The 13,563-nt window shown below is 40.4% G+C and overlaps 1 protein-coding gene across 4 annotated transcripts in view; it reads right to left on the reverse strand.

The window, feature by feature from the left end:
- Nucleotides 1-3,025: 3,025 nt before the first annotated feature.
- Nucleotides 3,026-13,563, reverse strand: part of FLVCR1 (feline leukemia virus subgroup C cellular receptor 1) — a 39,519-nt gene continuing 28,981 nt past the window's right edge. The window contains exons 9-12 of one of the 4 annotated variants that reach the window (XM_008583262.1): nucleotides 7,287-7,354; nucleotides 6,084-7,137; nucleotides 3,839-3,958; nucleotides 3,026-3,219 (exon numbers count right to left, since the gene is read on the reverse strand). In XM_008583262.1, the coding sequence (XP_008581484.1) occupies nucleotides 7,063-7,137; nucleotides 7,287-7,354 (143 nt within the window). In that variant the 3' untranslated portion in view covers nucleotides 3,026-3,219; nucleotides 3,839-3,958; nucleotides 6,084-7,062. Of the gene's footprint in view, nucleotides 3,407-3,838; nucleotides 3,959-5,694; nucleotides 7,138-7,286; nucleotides 7,355-13,563 lie in introns of those variants that run through there. The other 3 variants (XM_008583261.1, XM_008583260.1, XM_008583263.1) reach the window with 3 other exon arrangements.

Consider the following 13,563-nt stretch of genomic DNA (forward strand, 5'->3'; position numbering starts at 1 on the left):
CTATGCCCATGTGTTACTTGTCCAAGGACATCTTTTTTAATTCTGAACTCCTGATTATGCAATGGAAGGCTTTGTTCACCCATAAATCCTGCCCTAGCTGGAAAGACCTGGAGCTTACCTGCTCTGGTTTTGGGTCAAAATATGTTTTGAAGGATTCAGCCTTTTCACTAAAAAAGAAACCACTGCCAGTCTTATTTTAGCTTCACTTTTATGCATTATGAAACTTTCTGAAAATTTAACGTATCCATCAATCTTAGAGTGTTTGGAGCCAGTTTAGTCCCTGGAGGAATAAAACGTTTTCCTAAGAGAGGCATGCTAACGCAGAATTTGTCAACCCAAACCTAGAGGCTCCAACCAGAAATCAAATTTCCACTGGTTTCTGCTAGTTTGTTCTCTTCACAGTTACCATTTCATCATGAACTTAAAATAATAGAAAAGAAGGGAAAAGCGTAAATGAGTGCACGTGACAAGACAAGGCAGAGATCTGGTGCATCGTGTCTAAATGGAAAATGAAGCTCATCTTTCAAGTCCTTCTGTTTTCTCTCCTTTCTCAAAAGCTCTAGGGCCTCCAGACCCCACCTCCTCCTCCTTCCTCTTCAACCCCGCTCACAGGACATCTATCAGATCTTAGTGCAGATCTAAGATGAGGTGTTCCCTCTTGGTGGTCAAGTGTGCTTTGAAACCTTATCTCTCTTTAGGAACCCAAATACATTGTATCTCCTGTGAAACGTCATAACTGCATTTTCCAGGCATGGGATCCTTCAGAGCAGGTTGTCACCTACTAGTTTGACTATTCTAGTCGCAGAGGGCAAGAGGCAGTGTGGTGAGACAGGTGTCTTGGTCCAGGAAGCCAAGACTGGGCAGGTGGATTACAGGAGAAAGAATTGACTTCAGAAATGTTACTTACCTATATTTCTTTACCTGCTAAGGGCAATAAGAATGGTATTTTTTCTGGATGGGAGTAGTTTTTTCTACATCTAAATGTAATGTTAGTGATTCCCAGTGGGATCTGAAAAAGGACTCAGATTTTTAAATTCTTACTTATAGGATAACTGGTAACAGATAAACTGCTATCTATGTATTTTATTTATATTTCAGCTTCATGACTCTTGCCTTAAACGTAGCTATTTGTAAAACCAAATGATGCTGGAGACTTTGTCTTGAGACATCATACTACCTCAGATGGCATGGCAGGTGGTGGTGGCAGCCTTCTCCCACAGCTTTCAGTTTACATGAGGCACCATCTTCCTTTGCAGCTACCAGTTCTCTTCTCTTTGGCCTCATTAATAAAACTACCCCAATTCTTCTGCCTTTCTTTCCCGTAGGCTCCTTCTCTGTCTCCAGTAACCCTCATGCTCTCTCTGTCTCCTTGCTAGAGGCCTCTGAGCCTTGACCCACTTACTCGTCACTCTCTTTTTTCTCACACTGTCCATCATTGATCAATGTAGATGACAGCCAGTTTCTTTCTTCTAGAAGCACGGGTTTCAAAGGGAGCCTGGCAGACTCTGGGAATCCCAAGACGCTTTTCAGGAATCCACAAGGTCAAAACTCTTCTTTCACCGTGTTGACAACTGCAATGATGGTGAATTTTGGAAAATTTGCATCCATCAAGTTTTTCATAAAAACTTGTATGAATTTGACTGCTTCCCAATACTTAAAAGACTTTCTGATGAGATCAGAGGTATTAATAAATGTGATTTTGGTATTATATAATGAAATATATCACTATTTGGAAAATCTGCATAACTCAGTGAAGTAATATTTCCCAAATGTCAATGCATAATGTTACAAAAGCATACATGGTTAAAGATCTACTTGAAATGTTACAGAACAGACTGCGGAGAAACCAAGCATCACTCGTCACTCAGAGGGAGGGAGAACTCAAAGATTTATTACACGGTGGGCCCAGAGGAGTTCACACTCCAAAGTCTGAGCCTGGACTTCAGACTTGCAAAGGGTTATATAGGTTACATTCTTCCCGGGTTGTAGGTTTCATTTTCTTGAAATCCAGGCAGCAGGGTGGCTAAGCTGATACAAAAGTAAAACAAAAACCAAAAAGTGGAGTATAGGTGCAGGTTAAAGTTTTTCTGGGCTTGTCCATATCAAAAGTACAAGACAGACTATTAGATTTTAATGTAACAAAGTAGGAAAAATTCATTGATAGGGCTTCAGATTGTACACAGCAAATAACCTTAAGAAACTACCAGTTGGAATTTCGGTACTGTTTCAAAGAAGAAAATTGCAATTATCTGAAAAGGATATTAAAATACTTTGAAGGAAATGGTTAATGGACTTCTGTGGTGAGCACCCAAGGACGTGTTCACTTGGCGAACTCGCAAAGGAGTTAACCAAGAAATGTCAAGGATTGGAAACAATCCTTGAGAACGCTTGAAGTTGTGAGAACACTTTCTTGGGATGTTCCCAGGAGGCGAATTATAGATAACTAAGTGCTTGAGAAGGGAGGTAACGGCCTTCTGCTCTTGAGAAAAGTATAACAGAATTTATGCATTAATGCTTATCTCGCATGCACTAGCTTGCTAAATGTAATAAAAGCTGTAACAGCGGCTGGGTCGGTGCTATTTGGGATGTTCCCAGGAGGCGAATTATAGATAACTAAGTGCTTGAGAAGGGAGGTAACGGCCTTCTGCTCTTGAGAAAAGTATAACAGAATTTATGCATTAATGCTTATCTTGCATGCACAAGCTTTTTTTTTTTAAAAAGATGACCGGTAAGGGGATCTTAACCCTTGACTTGGTGTTGTCAGCACCACGCTCGCCCAGTGAGCGAACCGGCCATCCCTATGTGGGATCCGAACCCGGGGCCTTGGTGTTATCAGCACCGCACTCTCCCGAGTGAGCCACGGGCCGGCCCATGCACAAGCTTGCTACATGTAATAAAAGCTGTAACAGCGGCTGGGTCGGGGTTACTTGCCTGAGAGAGCAGTAGCCCCCTGCTCTTCACCTGCATCTCGTCTGCTGTGTCTTCCTTTGTTAGTGATTCCCAGTGGGTACTTGCCTGAGAGAGCAGTAGCCCCCTGCTCTTCACCTGCATCTCGTCTGCTGTGTCTTCCTTTGCGTCTTGGATCATTTTAATCGACGATACTTCACTGTTTCCAACTACATGTGTGCAAGGCTTTTCTCCACACATATCAAAACAGCAGATCCCAACAGACTGAATGCAGAATCTGAATAATCCAGCTGTCTTCTATAACGCCAGGAACTAAAGAGGTTTGCACTCTTTAGACATGAAACAGTGCCATTCTTCTCACCACCTTTTTGTTTTGTTTTGGGAAATGGTTATTTTGGTATGCTTTCTTTCAATCCCGCAAAGCCAGGCCAAGTGCTGAGCCTCCCTCGGGTCTTCTCTAGTGGGGCCTGAAGTACTCGTTGCTGTGCCTTCTCCCAGTCTGCAGAGGTGAGCAGCTGTCTGCAGCAGATGCTTGCAGTCGCAATCCCTGGGGGTATGCTTGGGGAGATAGCTTGGGGGTGGGGATGTGCAGAGCACTTGGGGTACCCATAGGCCATCTGGGGGGCTCCACAGGCAAGACATCCCAAGTGGCACGTGGGCAGGCTTCCTGATGGAAGTGGTTAGTGGGGTTCGCAGCCTCCCTTACTTGCTCCCAGCCTTTCCCCACACTCGGCCATGCCAGTCATCTTACCGTTCTGGCTGGAGGAAGAGTGCTTGGGCAGCATGCCACACAGCTGGGAGAGTGGGATGCTTGCTCACTACATTCTCACTTTCCCATGGGAGAGGTCATGGCTTGATGGTCTCTCTCGGCACTGAGCTGTGCCACCTTGGGGGAGGGGTGGCATGGATAAAGTAAAACTGATCTTCCTACCTTCCTCAAAGCACTGTCCTCGGATTTTTTGCTCCAGTGGTGCACCGGAAATTCTATGCTGGAGTTCCAGACTGCCACAAAGGTACTCTTTTCCGTGGGCAGTTGTCAAAATCAGTGTTTCTGCAGGAGGATAATGGTAGAAAGCTCCTATTCTGCCATCTTGCTGATGTCGCTCTCTCAAGTTATTTTTAAATGGATGAAATATTTTAGTTTCTGTTTTAGCCCTAACCCTAGTGGATTTTGTTTCCTTGTGTTCCATAAAATACCTTTCCTTCCTTGGAGCATTCTAAAATCTTAAAATCCCTTTTCACCCACGTGTATGTAAGTACTAGAACTTAAAAAAACAAAAAAAGCCATACAAAACTAACGTTAAAAATATAAATTTATTTTGAGTCTAAAATACTGAAGAACAAGCACACAGACAAACAGTGCAAAGAGCAAAAACTAAAACACGAATAACAACTTAAGACATAGGCATTCTACCAGCTATTACATACAAACATATTTTTACATACATACATATTTTTAAAGACATTTCTCCAACATTCTCAAAAGTCAAAAGCTATATTTGCAATATTTATAAATGCAACAGCTTTTGAAAGCATCCAGTGTCTTTCCTAAATTCATTTGATTAAAATCATACACAAGTGATTACCTACTTCATTTACCAAACATAAGACAGAATTCTTATTTGACATGTGATAGTCAACTTCCATGTAAAATTCAGATAAACTGTCAATTCATTTTGCATTCTGTCATATATTTCACCCCTTTTCTAATCAACAAGGAAAAATATACACATGTATGTAAATCCTTTTCAGAAATAAAGAACTCCAGCTTTTAACTGTCATTTGTTCAAAACCTCAGGAACTCAACAAGTACATGATGACTTCAAACAACACTGACAGTTTAAAAATAAAAATTATTTAAGGGGGGGGCCTTAAAACACATTTTGGCCATTTTTACCTGTGATGTAAATATCAAAGGAAGCTAACAACTGGGCATCTGCCTGAGTGATGGAGTTTGGATGTGTTGTCCCCTCCAAAACTCATGTGGAAATTTGATCCCCAATGTAGCAGTGTTGGAAACTGCTTGAGTCATGGGGGCGGATCCCTCATGAATGGATTAATGCTCTCCCTGGGGGACGGGGGATTAATGAGTGAGTTCTTGTTCTACTAGTTCCCGTGAGAGCTGGTTGTTTAAAAAGACCCTGGCACCTCCCCACTTGCTTCCTCTCGCCATGTGATCTGCTTGTACCCACCGGCTGCCTGATGCTTTCCACCATGAGCAGAAGCAGCCTGAGGCCTGTGCCAGATGCAGCTGTCCCAGAATTGTAAGCCAAATAAACCTCCGTTCTTTACAAATTACCCAGTCTCAGATATTTTGGTTATAGCAACACAAATGGACTAATACACTGAGCTACCACCAACTGACTGAAAAGGCTAAAAAGAGATCTAAACATCCCTTGTATCCACAAAGTAATAATCAGAGCTGTTCATCTCACTGTCTGGAGAATTTTTCTCTAGCTAGACTTAAGTTCTTTTGGTACAATGACTTGGTCTACTCCATGATGAATGGCATTTAATATTATTAAAAGACCCTTGAGATCAAACTGAACACATTCATTTTGTGGATGAGAAAAATACTGCCCAGAGAAGTTCAATGACTTATCCAGAGTTACAGAGACAGACAGAAATGCATCGAGGACATGAACCCAGAGTTCCTGATTCTTAGCCAAGTTCTCTCTATTTTTTTTTTTTTTTTTTTTTTAAAGATGACCGGTAAGGGGATCTTAACCCTTGACTTGGTGTTGTCAGCACCACGCTCAGCCAGTGAGCAAACTGGCCATCCCTATATGGGATCTGAACCTGGGGCCTTGGTGTTATCAGCACCGCACTCTCCCGAGTGAGCCACAGGCCGGCCCTAGCCAAGTTCTCTTTGTAGGGTCAGATTTTATGTAATTTATAGGCATTTGATTACAGAGAGTGTTGTAATTCCAATATAAAACAATGCATATATTCTGACTAAATCAAAAATTCCTATTGACTTCAAGGGTATTCATTACCTGATTGGCTTTTTTTGGTATATGGACATAATGTAAATATTACGGCTGATCAAATGTCATTACCATAAAGATATTTCCCTATGAGTTTGGAGAGTCAGGACATCAAACATTTAAATTCTCACTGTAAACAGAACACAGTGGTAGGCACTGTGGAAATACATTTGGTCCTAGTCTCCTTACCCTGAGCATGAAAAAGAGCAGACGGTTCCAACGGTGTGGTGATGACACACACTCTGTTGTGAGAAGAGGACCAACTCCCCCAGCCGCACTGATGGAGCACGCACCTGGCACAGCACAGTATTCCTCAAAGGAGAACGGGCGTAAGAATGACTTCAGAATTACAACAGGTAGCATTTCAAGCAGTCTCCACTAAATGGGGGAACCTAGGCTATCTGAAGTTATTATGGATTTCCTTATCTCAGGAATCTTCAAGGCAGAATATAGGATGTGATACAAGAAAGCAGGAAACAGCCAGTAACACATATGATAAAATTTTCTTACTAGAAATTGAAAAAAAGAAGGAAGTAAAAAAAGGCAATGGGTACAAAACTACTCTATTCTATGTTAGAGTGAAAAAATATAGTGTCAGCACTTTCCAGGGTAGGAAGGCAGCACAGAGAAGAATTTGAGATAATGAGCCAGTGTCTGGGCTCCTTAGCAGAGTTAGAACATAATTCTAAGACCAACGTCACGGGTAGATTCTGCACACAAAAGAGTTTGTAGCTATTGACAAGTACCTGTTAGGAGCACTTTGTAGCAAGAGTATAAGAAATGGGAAAAATCTTAGAGGTTATCAGAAAGCTGGATCCCAATCCTGTCCTTCAGTGGATCAGTAGTGTCAGGTGGGGGTATACTGTGCTTATACTGAGGTGGCCTGGACAGTTGGTCAGCACAGTGGAAAGGTAGCCAATTAGGAATATATTGTACATTTGGTCCCACTGAGTATTTTTACATATAAACTGCATGTACTCTCATGTGTCTTATGGGAACTGGACCCCCATATTATCTTTTTAGAAAGTCTTCTAAGCTTTCATTTTTCTTTTTTTGCACCAATATCCATTCCCCACAACCTATAAACCCAGTCTTGCTGCTCATGTATCTCTCCAAGGATCATCACGCTGCATCCCAATTACCACAGGATATTAACTTTTCTTTCACCTCAAATTGCTGATTCTGACTGCTTGGACAACATAACAGTTTTTGGTTCTTGATCTGTGGGACTATCAACTGGCACCTGAAAAAGAATCAGATAATAAAATATGTACAGCATCAGGCATAAGCTATCATAAAAGATCGACAGCTGACTCAGGAAGAAAAAAAGCTGACTAGATAAGATTGGTTTCATACTTATTCCTTGTAATCATAAAAATATTCATTACTTACAGCTTTAATATCAACGTTTGTGATTCCGATATTTATGTTGTGTCTTCTCAGATCAGACTTGATTAGTGCTGAAACAGAGAAGCATCAATGGAGATACCATAAACTGTTTGTTGATGTCAAATTTAGCACACTATAGTACCATGATATTCAATAGCATCCTTGTAGCCTGAAAAAATAATAGTACCTCTTTAAGCCATTAAATTTAATTAGCAAGTCATTCGTTAGTGAGTAATATGGGATACTAGGAATCAGACGCAAAGAAGAAAAGCACAATTCTTTTCTCTAAAGGACTCTCCAATCTAGGGAAATATGGACATGGGAACAATTATAACACTGTATGATTACTGCAATAATGCAGGTATGCACAAGGCGTAGTGGGAGTGTGGAAGAAAAAATGCCTGTGTCAGCCAAAGGAAACCAGAAAGCCTTGCAAGATGAGACATACGAATTGAAACCTGAAAAATGAGTAGGAACTTGTCAAGCAGATAAGAGTAGAGAGGAAGGCATTCTAGGCAGAAGAATTAAACAAAGAAAGGTGGGCAGGTAGAGTGTAGCCTATTCTTGGTACTACAGTAGTTTGGGATCACTGGAGCATCAAGTACAAGAAGGAGGTGGTGGGATATCAGGCTGGGTTGGTAGGTATGCTGTACACTACATTAAGAGTTTCCACTGTATCTGAGTACGGGAGTGGCATTATCAGATGTACATATCAGGTAGCTCAATCTGACCACAATGTGAAAGATAACCAGCAACAAGACTGGAGGCAAGAAGCCTAGCCAAGAGGCTTACTCCTGCTGAGAGATGGTAATAAGTGCCTAAATATATGAACAATGTGGATACAGACACAGGTTTCAAAGACATTTTAGAATAGAACCAGCGATGGGCCGGCCCGGTGGCGCACTGGATAGTGCGCCTCTTGGGAAGCGCGGCGGCGCTCCCACCCGAGGGTTCGGATCCCATATACAGACCGGTTCCCGCTCACTGGCTGAGCGAGGCGCGGGAGCAACGCCGAGGGTTGCAATCCCGTTGCCGGTCCCTGGTCCGGTACGGGGGCAACACTGAGGGTTGCGATCCGTTGCCGGACACGGAAAAAAGACAAAAGACAAAAAAAAAAAAAAAGAATAGAACCAGCGATGGGCCGGCCGGGTGGCGCACTGGATAGTGCGCCTCTTGGGAAGCGCGGCGGCGCTCCCACCCGAGGGTTCGGATCCCATATACAGACCGGTTCCCGCTCACTGGCTGAGCGAGGCGCGGGAGCAACGCCGAGGGTTGCAATCCCGTTGCCGGTCCCTGGTCCGGTACGGGGGCAACACTGAGGGTTGCGATCCGTTGCCGGACACGGAAAAAAGACAAAAGACAAAAAAAAAAAAAAAAGAATAGAACCAGCGATTTGATACGATATGAAAAATGTGAGAGAGGGAGAAGAGAGAGAGAAAAATTTGGGTGACTTCAGAGATTTCTCGTTGGGCAGTTGAATGGACAGTGGCTCTGGTTATTGAAACTAAATAGAGAAAGATGCTAAGTTCAGTTCTGAACTGGTTAAGATGCTCATGGAACATCTGGGTCAGGAGACAGATATATGATTAGACATATGGGTCCGAAATATTAAGAGAGGTCAGGGTCTGGAGATACAGGATTTGTAAGTTAATAGTGTTAAAGTGGAAGTTAAGGCCACAGACTGCACAAGAAGAGTGCAAAATAAGAAAAGAAGATATAAACTCACAGGCTGTTAAGTACAGACAGTTCCCAACTTAGGAAGGTTGCACTTAAAATTTTTCAACTTAATGATGGTACCCATACAACCATTCTGTTTTTTACTTTCAGTATAATAGTCACTAAATTACATGAGTTATTCAACACTTTGTTATAAAATAGGCTTTGTGTTAGATGATTTTGTCCAATTGTAGGCTAATGCAAGTGTTCTGAGCATGTTTAAGGCAGGCTAGGCTAAGCCAGAGTGTTTGGTAGGTTAGGTGTATAAATACATTTTTAACTTAAAATATTTTCAACTTACAATGAATTAGTTTATGGGGACATAACCCCATTGTGAGTAAAGGAGCTTCTTTTTTTTTTTTTTTTTTCCTTTTTGTCTTTTTCCACTTCCAAGCGGCGCACTGTAGCAGTGCGCCACCGGGCCAGCCCTAAAGGAGCTTCTGTAATCTAATTAGTCATAAAGCAAAGTGGAAATAAAAGATGAAAGTAAATTTGGTGTCCTGAAATTTAATTTTCTGTTCCTTTTGATATCTTTCTGCATCCACTTACTTCTCATCTATACATGTCTTTATATTTATTTTTTCCTAAAGAACATCCATTGATTTGACAAAATCTGCATTATTGAAAGACAGATAACAAAATAAGAGCTTATACTGAATCTGACAAATTAAGTTCTACAGTATCTAGAATATCACAGAAGAAATATCAACTAAAGGGGAAATAAAAGCATCATCTGCAGATGCTCCTGACAAAAGGGAGCCATCTCTGCAGGTGAGGTCCACAGTGCACAGAAAATGCAATCAATTTACTTGGGTGAAATGTTTTTCCTTTTGGGGAGAAGAGGTAGTAAAGAGGGACAAGAATTCAAAGGCATATGCAGAATGGCTTCTCCATTTAAAAATGGTAATAAAAATATTTAAATCATGGCACTAGGACAAAAACCATATGATTATCTCAATAAATGCACAAAAAGCATTTGACAAAATTCAAGATCCCTTTATGATAAAGACTCTCAGCAAATTAGGTATAGAAGGAAAGTATCTCTACTTAATTAAAGCCGTATATGATAAATGCTCTGCCAATATCATCTTGAATATCATCCTTGAGGACGGGAACAAGAAAAGGATGCCCTCTCTCGCCACTCTTATTCAACACAGTACTGGATGTACTAGCCAGAGCAATCAGGCAAGACAAAGAAATAAAGGGCATCCAGATTGGAAAAGATAAAGTGAAATTGTCCCTGTTTGCAGATGACATAACCCTGTATATAGAACCACAGCCCAAAATCTACAAAAAAACTCTTAAGAGTTGATAAATGACTTTAGTAAAGTTGCAGGACATAAAACCAACACACAAAAATCAGTAGCATTTTAATACTCCAACAACAAAATAGCAGAAAAAGAAATCAAGGAAGCAAGCCCATTTAAAACAATCACACATAAAAATAAAATACCTAGGAATCAACTTAACCAAGGAGGTGAACGATCCCTACAATGAAAACTACAAATCACTGTTGAAAGAAATTAAAAAGGGCACAACAAACAGACATTCCTTGCCCTATAGCCAAGGCAATCTTGAGCAAAAACAATAAAGCTGGAGGCATAACACTACCTGACTTCAAACTGTACTATAAAACTATAGTTACCAAAACAGCATGGTACTGGCATAAAAACAGACACTCAGATCAATGGAACAGAATAGAGAACCCAGAAATCAACCCACTAACCTACAGCCAACTGATCTCCAACAAAAGCACCAAGAACACACAACGGGGAAGAGACTAGCTCTTTAGTAAATGGTGCTGGAAAATTGGATATCCATATGTGGAAGAATGAAACTAGACCCGTACCTCTTACCATATACCAAAATCAACTCAAAATGGAGTAAAGACTTAAATATAAGACCAGAAACTATAAAACTCCTAAAAGAAAACGCAGGGGAAACACTTCCGGAAGTAGGACTGGGCAAAGATTTTACGAATATTACCCCCAAAGCATGGGCAACAAAAGGAAAAATAAACAAATTGGATTATACCAAACTACAAAGCTGCACAGCAAAAGAAACAATTAACAGAGTAAAAAGACAACTCACAGCGTGGGAGAAAATATGTGTAAACTATGCATCTGACAAAGGATTAATATCCAGAATATACAAGGAACTCAAACAACTTAACAAGAAAAAAACAAGTAATCCAATTAAAAAATGGGCAAAAGAGCTAAATAGACATTTCTCTAAGGAAGATATACAAATGGCCAACAGTCATATGAAGATTATACCAAACTACAAAGCTGCACAGCAAAAGAAACAATTAACAGAGTAAAAAGACAACTCACACCGTGGGAGAAAATATGTGTAAACTATGCATCTGACAAAGGATTAATATCCAGAATATACAAGGAACTCAAACAACTTAACAGTAAAAAAACAAATAACCCAACTAAAAAATAGGCAAAGGAACTGAATAGGCATTTCTCAAAGGAAAATATGCAAATGGCCAACAGACACAAGAAAAAATGCTGAACATCACTCAGCATCAGGGAAATGCAAATCAAAACCACATTAAGATACCATCACACCCCAGTTACACTGGCAATCATCAAAAAAGATGGAGAAGAACAAATGCTGGCAAGGATGTGGAGAAAAGGGAACCTTCCTACACTGTTGGTGGGACTGTAAATTGGCATAGCCATTATGGAAAATGGTATGGAGATTCCTTAAACAACTTCAGACAGAACCGTCATACAATCCAGTAATTCCACTGCTGGGTATATACCCAAAGGAATGGAAAGCTTCATGTCAAAGAAATACCATGTTTATCTCAGCTCTACTCACTGCAGCCAAGAGTTGGAACCAACCTAAATGTCCAACATCAGATGACTGGATAAGGAAAATGTGGTATATATACACAATGGAATATTGTGCAGCTATTTTTTATATGAATGAATATATTGCCATTTGCAGCAACATGGATGAACATAGAGAAAATCATATTAAGTGAAATAAGCCAGGCACAGAAAGAGAAATACCGCATATTCTCACTCATAAGTGCGAGCTAAAATTATAAACATATAAATAAAAGAAAGAAAGAAAGATAGATACAACATTCCCAATAATACACTGACCTTTCAAAAGAACAACTGGGATTACTAGAAGTGGGAAGGGAGGGGGTAGGAAGGAATGAGTAAAGGGTCATAAATAGCAAATGATAGTGTATATTATTGAATATAATAATTATTCTCATGTGAGCATCACGTATTGCACATGGGTGTTGATGTTCAACTCTGTACCTCACAGATATGTACAATCAACTTTGTTACAATAAAAGAAAAAAAGGCATATGCAGAATGGCTTCTCCATTTCAAAATGGTAATAAAAACATTTAAATCATGGCACTAGGACACCTCTGAGAAAAAGAACACCCTAACCAGAGGAGGCTCATTGCAAAACTCTTTAGTAATATGAACAATTTTCAAATAATGGAGCAGACTTAAAGAATAATATCATTTTAACTGTGACTATTTTTGTTTCGCCACCATCTGGGGATGGATCTGTTTCAGCATCACAGGGACACTTTTCCACAGAGTTTCTAGGGAACCATCCTCTTATTCTTGAGACATCTTCTATAAAGGAATCATCAAGAATTTTGTCTCCATACAATCAGTATCATAAACCTCCTGTGGTAAAATAAATCCCCCTTTTTGTAGCTGTATTCAAGGCACCTCAGTGCAAGAGCTTGTGAAAAAGGTTTTGATTTCTTTATTCAAAGGGCAGCAGGCACCACTATAATCTTCCATTACTCTATAGCAAACTGTTCTCTCTTATCTCCTTTTTGTTTCAATTATTCTATTGTTAAGCTGTACTGATGACCACCTTCTCTTATTGGTCCCTCCAGTCCATCTCCTTGAGGAGTCACTGACCATGTCAACACTTGCTTAAAGTTCTTCCATCTACTTCCTGTATCATAAGGAAAAACAAAGACATCATCTAGTTGGTAATATTGAATTCAATCTTTAGCCTTCTCTTCAATCCATGATTCAATAGAAGTTTTGTTTCTGAGAATTATTTTCATCTGGATAAAAAGCAACATCCCAACAGCTGTGGTTGTTCCTAAAGCTAATCCCAAGACAAACAAGGCAGCAGCAAATGCAGCTCATCTGAGCGGAACAATTGGAAGGGCATGTCTCCAGCCTGCACTCATATCCATCCATCCTTACCGTGTTCCACGCAAAGAAGAGCAGATTGTAAAGCTCTCTGTACACAATCATTGTAACAGTCATGGATACAATCCAGTGGTGCTAAAAGGAGAAACAGTGTGACTGAAGCATGATTCTGGTAACCAATCTGTTACACTTTCTGCAGTGATGTGAATGTGGTGCCTTGTAGGCTTGGCAGACTTTACAATACTGTAGACAACATGCTATCCTGAGAATTTTCTGGTTTCCACCACAGAGGAACAAAGCCAGGACCAACAAATATGGCATTGAAGGAATTATAAAGAATCAGGACAGTCCAATTTATCAACATGATTACATTCACACTTCCTCCAGTTGTATCACTTCCACAA

The sequence above is a fragment of the Galeopterus variegatus genome, unplaced genomic scaffold (genome assembly GCF_000696425.1).
Source record: "Galeopterus variegatus unplaced genomic scaffold, G_variegatus-3.0.2 Scaffold2876, whole genome shotgun sequence".
Classification (NCBI taxonomy): Eukaryota; Metazoa; Chordata; class Mammalia; order Dermoptera; family Cynocephalidae; genus Galeopterus; species Galeopterus variegatus.